The sequence below is a fragment of the Anopheles maculipalpis genome, chromosome X, assembly GCF_943734695.1.
Source record: "Anopheles maculipalpis chromosome X, idAnoMacuDA_375_x, whole genome shotgun sequence".
Taxonomy (NCBI): Eukaryota; Metazoa; Arthropoda; class Insecta; order Diptera; family Culicidae; genus Anopheles; species Anopheles maculipalpis.
The window spans coordinates 11965884-11975976 of record NC_064870.1 but is presented as its reverse complement, the minus strand read 5'-3'; the positions used below and the strand labels follow the sequence as shown (position 1 = coordinate 11975976).

The window sequence follows — 10093 nt, the reverse complement described above, 5'->3', positions numbered from 1 at the left end:
ATCTTTTTTTTTCTAATGCACCGTCGTATCACAAGACACGTAGTTTTCGCTGCTGAAGTTAGGGAGATAGATTGTTCTGTAGCACACAACTTCACATTATGTTCCTGGGACACTGGGAGTCAAGAATTTGAGTTGGACTTTAATTCCGTTGGCAGACTGACCGACCATCCGCAGCATCCGGTGGCGATCAAGTCCTAGCAAATAATGCCCATTTAAAGGACGCGTAGAGTCCGTCTTATAGCAACCCAAAAAAAAAAAAAATTTAATAAGAATGCGCCGCGTGGTCATCAAACTCGTAGGATCACACACATACCGTGGGACCGAGAGCCAAAACGATCTCGCACCGCATTGATGAAAGACAAATTTAAATACTCCACAAAAGTAAATCCTTCAAAAAGGCTTAGACATGTTGATGGTTGTATCCATTCGTGTACGAAAAGACACAACATCAACAACAACAAAATCTGATGTTTGAAATATGGCCGACAAAGGAAAGAAAAAAAAATGGTGTAGCTAATAAACTGATCGGTGGTAGAGTAGGTGATAATATTAACCCTTTCAGCAGAGAAGAGACCGCGCGAACGGTTTCTTCGATACTGACAATAAATCATATTGAAGGGAAATTATGCGCCGTGGATGATGGGTTCAACTGTCATAAAACAAATTAAGTACGGCTTTTTGGAGGCTTCCGTGGCTTTCGAAGTGATGAAGATGTGCTGAGCTGTAGCACGAAGCTCTACTTGATCGTGACAATAGGATCTGCCGTTTTTGTCTGTCCACATCGCCTTGGGTCTCTCTTTCGCACTTCCATCCGCGATAGAGGCCAGTATGTTCTTCACAAAAAAAATCGAGGTTTCCAGTTTATTTCTTGGGAACATATGAAATAAAATCTGCTTTTGTTTACGTCTAGCCGATCTGACTTTTTAGTATCGAATCCGATCGTATCTCTGTTGCTTACTGACTATCCAAGCTGCAGGTAAAATCAAAACAAAGCAGCCCAAGAGTTCCCAGTCCAGGACCACCATGTGAGGTTTAGTGCCAAAGAAGAAGTGAAGAAGAAAAACAAAGGTCCACAACTAGACATACAGAAACGCGCGCGCGCTTTTCATTCGAGGAATTAACAATAGAGAGTTGCGTGGATGAGTATTCTGGGTGGCTGATTAAGAATCGGCGAATTGGTCCAAACACAAAAACACTTTCCAGGAGCTAAAAAAAAAAAATCCAGGTTGATCGATGGCAGCAGCCTTGATGCGATTGGTCGCACGAATTCTCGGATCCCGTCCGCATCAGCAGACACGTTGAGTTTGATGGAAGACGATCTGTTCCGTTTAGCGAATACACCAGGACACGATATTCATCACAACCAAAATCACAATACAAAACTTCGCGCTCTTCCCGAAATTCTGTGATCCACCAGACACAACCGATCACTTGATGTCCATCACACACCGGAACAAGGCACAAAACGCGCAACACACCCGGGAGATCGCTTACCTAGCTCGTCACACAGCACACCAACGTTTCGCTAAATCCCGTCGAGCGTCTAGTGGACGTCTGGTTCGCGCGACTTTCGGAACAGAACTTACCGCCAGCTACGATAGCAAACGGTACAGCACACCACCAGGTCAGGTTGTGCGTTTGTGCGCGTATCCTGTGTGTTCCGGTGTTCGCTCGCTCGCTCCTACACTACTATCCCTATGTCCATCCGGTACTGCTGGCTTCGTGCTGGAAGTGTCAAGTGATTGTGTAGCTTTTCCCCGCCAGACAGCCTGTGTGTGTCGGGGTAGCGCAAAAGGGCCACCACTGCGAGCGTACTCGCTCGCACCAGCACAATGCCAGCCGGTCACACGTGCTCGGTTGATGGTAGTCCGTGCTCGCTCGCACCCGACACTGACAGCGCAAGCCCGTCCGCCCCGAACCAACGCAACCGGCGCTATGCTCATACTCTCTCTCTCTATCTCTTTTATGCTGTTTTTTCGTATAAGCGCGCCTTGGCGCTTTTGTGTAGCATGTTGCTGTGTGTTGTTACTATAATTTTTTTTTATTGCACTTTGCATATTATTGGCGTTATAAATTTCTCACACCAACAGCAACCAGCAGTACTAAAAAAAAACCTAGCCCGGACCTTCTGGTGTGACCTCGGCTGATGGTGATGCTGGTTGAGATTTGTCCAAAAAAGATGATCGAGACGATCATAAATCAATAATCTTGTGTTATTCCGCATGGTACGTAAAAATGTTTATTTTCACTCTTCTGGGCGAGCAACTTCAAGGTGATAAAAGTCAGATAAAGGAGTTAATCTAGCTTGACGCTCTCAAAGCAGGGCTCCATCCATCAGAACAGCCAAAATTTTACAACAATCGATTCGTGTTGGGTTCGTGTAGTTTGGGGCCCCTTTCAAGTCGGGGTTCCCACGCGCCCGCTGAGTGCGCTTACCGGAAGATCCGCCTCTCCGCGGTAGCACTACCCGACTTAAGAACGTTTATAATATAATTTCGGATCTTCGATTATGATGTCTCCCGGATCTTCCACCTGTGATATACAGATGTTAGGTCTCGATTCGATATAAATCAAAGAAGTCGACTGTAAGCCTCTGTTTATTGAAAGATGTATTTTTTCCCAACAGACATTGAAGGTTCTTCCATGGCTTAACTACCTACTGTGTCACGCCGGCCATCGAACGACTCAGTAATCTTTCTGATACCTCGTAGTTGGATAGTAAGTCCTCACTACGAGGGAACGATCCGGGTGGGATTTGAGCCCCGATCGTGCTATGTAAAGTTCACCAGGCCATCCCATATAGGAGGTTATACATTCTGACTTGCAAAGAAAAGAAACTGAAGGTTCCTTTTCGTCTTAGCTTAACGACCTGCTAGGACATGCCAGTTATCTAATGGCTGATGAGACTCATTGATACCAAGCAGTTGGATAGGAAGAAACTACTGTGCATGGAGGAACAATCCGGACGGGATTTGATCCCCGATTATGATAGTTTTTCTGGTAAGAAATCCATAACGTATTCCTCTGTGATGTTAAGAATCACATCGTCGTTAATGCCTAAATCAGTTTGACATCATAAAGAACCACAGCACGTAAAGTCGTAACACCAGCATTGCTACAAACGTGCCACCAACCATCATTTGCAGATCAGCTGCGACAGGACCAAATCTTATTAGTTATCATCGTTAGAAACTCACCCCAACCCGCTACCAGGGCAATCGCGTTATGAACCGCATAAAATTTAATTTCCAGGATAATCTCTCACAGTCCGCCGGCACCGAATGCACCACAGCGAACGATAACAATCTGATACAACGGCACACAAGCACCCGCCGAAAAATGACTTTCGACCCCGTTTTTGGGGTGCACTTTTTCACACGCACAGCAGCGAACCTTTTTTTGTTCGGCGTTGGTGAAACCCTTCGGGTGAAAAGGCGTGCCGGGATTTTATTGTTCTTCAATGCCGCCGAACAGATCCGGGACTAACGAGAGCGAGTTTTTGGTTGTCCTTTTTTTTTGTAGAGGGGTCCTTCTTTTTGCATGCTAGTTCTTTCAATGGATGCAGTTAAATGTGTTTTTTGAAGTTTAGAAACGGATGTATCCTGCAAGCTAGCGGCTCAGTGGCATTTGAGACGGGATGCATTGTCCTTTTTAGCTTACCTTGCCCTGGGAGAAGTATCAAGATCGACGGCACGCGTCATATCATGCAACTCCAGGGTCAGCGTTCGGTCTATGCTTCTAGACCGATCCTGTATAAGAGTGAAATAATTACATTATTTTAAAGATACCCACACACACACACTCACAGACGGGCGCGTGCTGCGGTTGTTGGTATAAAAATTGCACTTCTACCAGTTTCTGGTAAGGTTCTAGCGTCGGGTGGTCACGTGTCCTTGTGTCCTGCCGACTCTCGCATGTGCGACCGGATGAGTCGATACTGATCGTTATCATGTTCCCGAGGTAATAGGGCAAAGAAGGAAAAAAAAAACACATACACACAAACAGACGTTTAGAAATGAAAACCCAAGGCATAGGCAGCAGGTCCTTACAGAAGTATGTTTATTATATCCACGATTTGTGAAAACCCTCACAAGATTGACGATTTAAAATTGGCTTTTTTCCGCCTTTTTTTATCAATTCCGTCCTATACCACCGCGAATTTGTTGGTCCCCTTTCAAAGTTGAAGCCTGACAGTAAGCAGAGCAGGAATTTAAAAAAAACCGGTCCTTAACCACCCGCTGAAGAAAAGCAGCAAGGAATCGATTCAAGACAGCAAGGACAATAAAACAGTTCGATGATTTATTGCCAATTCTTAGCGTGCCTGACCTTATCATCATTATTTATGTTTTTGGTGGGGTTTCTGCGTTTTTTACATTTCTAAAAGAATTGGCGCATCTTGATAGCAGGTTTGGGGTGGTTGTATAGAGTGATTGACTTTTCCCAACAAAGAAACCTAACGAAGGTGATATCTTTCTTTTGCGGTATTTTTCATCTTGATTAAACCGAGACGGGTTACGGGGAGGAGGAGACTTCGTTGCCAGTCGGCATTTGGCAAGAGTGTCACCAGATGACACACTAGACGAAGTAACCCCACGAAACCCCAAGCAATTATCTCCACAAGTGGCTTTTGTGTCCTGCGAAACCCATGTCATCCATTCCGACTGGTCGCCTTTGGAAGGAGGACTTCCAAAAAAAATATGCAAACACACCGTGTATACACCCGAACGAATGTCCCATTTCGCAATCACGCGACCGAGGTGAGTTATGAATATAGATGACGGATAATTGAATGCGACATAAATAAAATATAGTCCTTCAACTGTGAAGCGCTCGGAACGGAATCTGCGACTAGGTAGACGGAGATGGCCGAGGCTGAGGGGAACCCGGAAACAGATCAGTTGATGGGAAAAGTGTCAAATCAAATGCTGTGTGAGGTGGCCGAAAAGAAGAAAAAACACAACAATATGGAAGGAAAATGAAGGGTCGATGTGTGTGTGTGTGTGTGTCTGTGCTGAAGGGAAAGAAAAACGAATAACAACAACCATTACTCTACCAATTGAGACGACATGTAAAAGAATAGGGAAGGGTCCAGTGGCAGGGTGCTGATAGGATTTATGCATGGAAGAAACTTACTCCAAGGGTGTTAACTGAATGATGGAGAGCCCTTAAACGTTGGACAGCATGCTCCGGGAAATGGGACAGCGTGCACCAGGGCCACAACCGCAACTGGCTGGTCCTGGTGACCGATCTGGCGTATGAATGATGATTCCCAGCCATCACCAGTGGGACCGGTTCTACTTCCCTTTCCCAGTGGGTCAGTTTTGATGAGCCATAATCATATCCATCCTAAAGCCAAGGATTGATGGCCGTGGCCAGTAGTCGGGATCGGCGCTCGGTGTATTAATTGATTTTTTATTCAAATGACTATGAACACAGAACCTTCCCCGTCAATTTCTTCGGTGTAGCGAATGGTTCGAGGGAAGCGTAGTGCGACACGTGACATAAAGAGGTTCCAGATTTTTGGTACACTTTTGCGTATTAATAGGGAAAGAATGAATGGAGTATTATTAGCGTTTAATGTTTAGAAGAAAGATAGAAAGATAGACATGTACGAGGAAAAATAGGCCATCTTTATAAATATGTTCTACGCAATATTTCGCAAAGTGAAGGCCTCATCGTTATTGAGAGTCTAAGTATGCAGGTTATATGAGCAACATAATTAAATAGATACAATTTTATTAAAACTATGCCTTCTCTCGTAGTGAGAGTAGTGCCGTATCATCGCTCTTATAGGTCCATGGCTGGTGGGTAAGAAATCTTCATAATAAACAAAGCCTCTCCAAAGGATAAAACCCATGGATGAGGACTCTTGGACGAGTTCCCTAGGCGAGATTGCTTGGTCGTAGTCTCTCAATCAAAGTCTCTTATCGGAGACACTTGGCAGCTATCCATTCTTGTATTAGGATGATTAGAAGGTTTCAGTCTCAATAGAGCACTTGCTCGAAATAACCCATCTGGTCGAATGCTACAATATTTAATAACGTTTACCATTTATCTTCCGCCTCTCATCGCGATGATACGCTGATCCTTTCCGACGCCTGGCGTTTGTAAATGTGTGGTATGAAGAAGGATAGCACACCACATCCAACCAACAGCAGGCCGGAAATCCAGAACGTTAGCTCACAGTGCGTATCGAGCAGGAAGCCTACCAGATTGGACCCGACAATGCTTCCAAGTCTACCAAACATCAGCGAGATGCAAACCGCCATAGCACTTTGGAATCGAGAGGACACAAAACATAATTCATTAGCATTTGATGTATCGCCAAGCTCAAAGGAATATTGTTTCTTACCGTAGATTCGTTGGAAACAAGTCAACTGCGCACGCGTTAACGACGCTGATGCAAAACCCGCACGTAAGAAGTATCAAATAGAACCAGATAGCCAGCAGAGGCAGATCGATGAACACGATCAGCACACCACATGTACCGCAGAGGGTAAAGATGAACACCAGTATCGGTAGCCGTCCGACCGCGTTGATGATCAGTCCGATTACGGCAAACCCAAGCGCATAGATCGCTTCCAGCACGAACGAATGCTCGTAGGCGGAGATATCCAGCTTCTGGTGGCATACATCAGAGCGTGCCGTACCATTGGATTGGAGATTGACTAGGTCCTGAATATCGAAACGCGTCGCATAGACCGCATTACAAACGGTGATCCGTTCCACTCCCTTACCCTGCTGTTCCGCTATCCGGTTCAGTATGTCCGGGAAGAACATGTACATCCCGCTGGACGTAAGATATATACCGAACTGTAGCACACAGATGATGATTGTTCGCTTCAGGTACGATCCCATAAACAGTGGTATAGTTTGATGCCACATTTGTTTCAACAGCCCAACCACGCTCTTATTGTTAGCGGCTTCCTCACGGCGAACCTTTGTCTGTTGGGCTTCCGTTTCCTGCAGTAGCCCGGTCAACACAAGTGGAGGATCACGTCTACTCCTGTTCCACCTGTACATGCTTTGAAGTATCGTAATCGTTTCCGCTTCTCGCCCATGTGACAGCAGATACTTAGGACTTTCCGGCAGCCGAAGTAACGCTAGCGCACTGATCAAGCTCGGCAGGGCACACACCACCAAAAACAAACGCCACGGTCGGTAGATGATGTTCAGGACCGGAATAGTAAATTCCCACTCCTGATTGATAATCGACCAAGCAATCAATGGAAGCAGAATCGAACCAACGCCAAACACGAACGATGCCCCCATAATTGCGCGGGAGCAGTTCCGCTTACCGTGGAACTCTCCCAGATACGCGTAAATGGTTGCAGATGGACCAGAGATGCTGTAGGTACGAAAAGGCATGAAGGTGCCACTGTGGCAAATTTTTAGTGCACATACTTACAAAAATCCAGTCAAGAATCGCATCACGGTAATCAACCAAAAGTTGGTGGTAAGGCTAGACAGGGCCGATGAGGCAAAGGCTAGAAAGAGTGTTGGCATGATGATGGCCCGTCGGCCACGCGTATCCGCCAGAAAGCCCCACAGATGGGAACTGCAAATAATGCCCGCAAACGAGATTGCACTCAGTACGCCTTTCTCGCGGTTAGTCAGCAGTAGGTCACACTCGGCCACTGGCAATACGTAGCTGATGCCGAGCGTTTCCAACAGTACCGCGGCCAGGATGGTGCCGGAAATGGCGATCAGGCATAGATTATACAGACCGAACTCTGTTGATCGAGCAAAAGTTTGCGTTTGCAAGAGAAATTGATTAGAAATTAATTGCTCTAAACGTTTTAGTGATGGTGCCGGATGGTCTAGTCTTACTGGTCATTAAAAATGCCTCATCCAGCTTTACTGGACGTTGCGTTGTAGCATTCTTGGAGGCTATTACGAAAAAAGAAAGCACGATTAGTTTTCTACTCCTATGCACACAGTCAGTATTTTCTTGTCGAAAACTATCGCTTACCTGTAGTTGAAGAATCCATCACGAACCAACGAGCGATCAATCTATGTTAGATGGCGATTTCCGCACCAAACTACACTGACACTCGTTTCGATGGTTTCATCACCTTATATGCTCAACCCGACAGAATAGATTTTCCCACCTCCACAGTATATAGTCCACAAAGCAAAAAAAAATACAGGCCAGTTGTAAATCTTCACCTACTTCCTCTTCTACTATGTACCATACGAGCATCACCGTAGACTTTGCAAGCACCAGTGAACCTAACAACAAGATCAGGTCCAACAATTTACTTTTATCGCGTCACTTAGGGGGGTAATCTACTCACGGCTCTTAGGTTTCTAAGCTCTCGTCATCCAGAAGGCTACCACGACTACATTACAGCGATATCCGATAATGATCGCGCAGCGTGTGTCGTCTGTGTGATACCGGGCAAGGCATCACCGTTGCTACTGGACGGCCTAATGTACAGCGAGCAGTTTTTGTTCACCGGAATCAGCTGAAGATGGTTTGCAAACAAATTAAAATGCACGTGCAGCCGTGTGACGGCTCACAAGGTGGGCAATAGCATGAGTCATTGCAGACAGCAGCTAATGCTGCTGCATTGACATTGTGGCGAAAGTATAATATCGTTCGAGTTCATTCTTCTCGAACGAATTTCGATTCAGTCTATGTGATTGTGGTTTGGTTCGCTTTTCGTGTCTTGCTTACTGGGCCTAAAACAAGTGATTCAAAAGACTAAATCATGGGTTTCTAGATTTAAGGATAGTTTGAGTACAGTCATAGTACTCACATAAGGCACATTAAGTCCCAGTCTTTGCCGGAACGGAAATTTCCCATAGAATTTTCTGATCTGGAGAGGAATGCTTGTGATATTGAGGACTCCCGTAGCATCTCTAACCCGTCATTACGGTTAAGCCTCTGACACAAAGGCTCATTCCCAAACTATTTTATTTCAGGATAGTTTATAGTCCGTGATCCATAGACACACGTAAACAGTGGCTTATTAAGTCCCATGGTGGTCCTAACCAGAACGGATGTTGGAAAGCTATTAAATCTGTTGTTCGGGAGGGGAGTTTTTTGTGGTCAGAAAAGCTTTTGAGTTCGTATATATCGGCAAAAATTGAAAACCCCCTAGAATGATTTTTTTTAAGTACTAGCAGTAATGTTAGCGAATGATGGAGTGATAAACTGGAGCGCCTCGTTCGACAGCCTCGTTCGAGCACGTTCTAGCAGCCTCGTACGACAAATATTACCGTGCTAGGAACTTCCCAACTGGCATTGTTGCACGATTTCCACCCGTTTCTATGCTTCCTCAACCTCCTCGACTCCACAAGCTTGAATGTCGTTGCTATCGTCGTTGGTTGTTTCACAGGCCATCCTTTTCTAACATTCTACTGACTTTCTTCGCTCTCGCTCTTCTGGGACTTGGTCGTTTTACAATTTGTGTATTTGGTGTATTTGGTAAATTTGGTGAAAAAGTGTGAAGGTAAGTCGTACGGATGTTTGTGTCCGTATTTTTCATCCATAATTACTGTAAATTCCATCTTTTTAGATAAAAAAAATCAATCAGAAGTCATCGGAGGACACTCAGCGAACGATTGGAATAAAGATTGCAGATAAATTAAGTGAAAACCGTCTATTTGGTGACGAGTGATTAACAGTGGTTCGTGTGCCTTTCACTTTCAGGAATTCTTCTAGTCCAGCACTGAAATCCTTGTGCCTACTTCCGAATATTGTCCTGAATGCAGAATAAGAACATCAGCGAAAACGACAATGGATTTTCAGCGCAACTCGAAACGATTGGGTAAAGAAAAGCTGTGAAGAAAAGCAGGTGCACACAGGATGGATGGCCATTTCCTGAGGATGTGGAGGAAGTGCAAAGGGCCAGTGGAAAAAGTGCAGTCTAAAAGTGTTTAGAGCAGTGCAATAAACGCAGAACAAAAGCTTTCCTGGGCAAATCAAGAGTGCCGAATCATTTCTATCCGAACCGCTGCTATGGAGATTTGGGCTTCTATAGCAGCAAAGATGGGGTGTTGCATGAAACATCCAAAAAGTAGCATGAAACCTCACAGTGCGGCACAAAAACACCCGGTGTTGCATCTGCTATTGAGCACAACTTGC

The 10093-nt window shown here is 45.2% G+C and overlaps 4 protein-coding genes across 4 annotated transcripts in view; 2 read left to right on the top strand and 2 right to left on the bottom strand.

Annotated features, from left to right (window-relative positions):
• Window positions 1-10093, bottom strand: part of LOC126559830 (DNA damage-regulated autophagy modulator protein 1) — a 399963-nt gene that overhangs the window by 170566 nt on the left and 219304 nt on the right. The window lies entirely within an intron of this gene.
• Window positions 1-10093, top strand: part of LOC126560583 (uncharacterized) — a 499122-nt gene that overhangs the window by 381360 nt on the left and 107669 nt on the right. The window lies entirely within an intron of this gene.
• Window positions 1-10093, top strand: part of LOC126560131 (BTB/POZ domain-containing protein KCTD8) — a 346716-nt gene that overhangs the window by 231630 nt on the left and 104993 nt on the right. The gene's annotated exons all lie outside the window — the stretch shown is intronic.
• LOC126563469 (synaptic vesicle glycoprotein 2B-like) lies at window positions 6051-7991 on the bottom strand. Its single transcript, XM_050220117.1, has 5 exons — window positions 7973-7991; window positions 7831-7890; window positions 7409-7733; window positions 6353-7348; window positions 6051-6273 (listed from the first exon to the last, which is right to left on the bottom strand). The coding sequence occupies exons 1-5, from the start codon at window positions 7989-7991 to the stop codon at window positions 6066-6068; spliced, it is 1608 nt and encodes a 535-aa protein (XP_050076074.1). The 3' UTR covers window positions 6051-6065.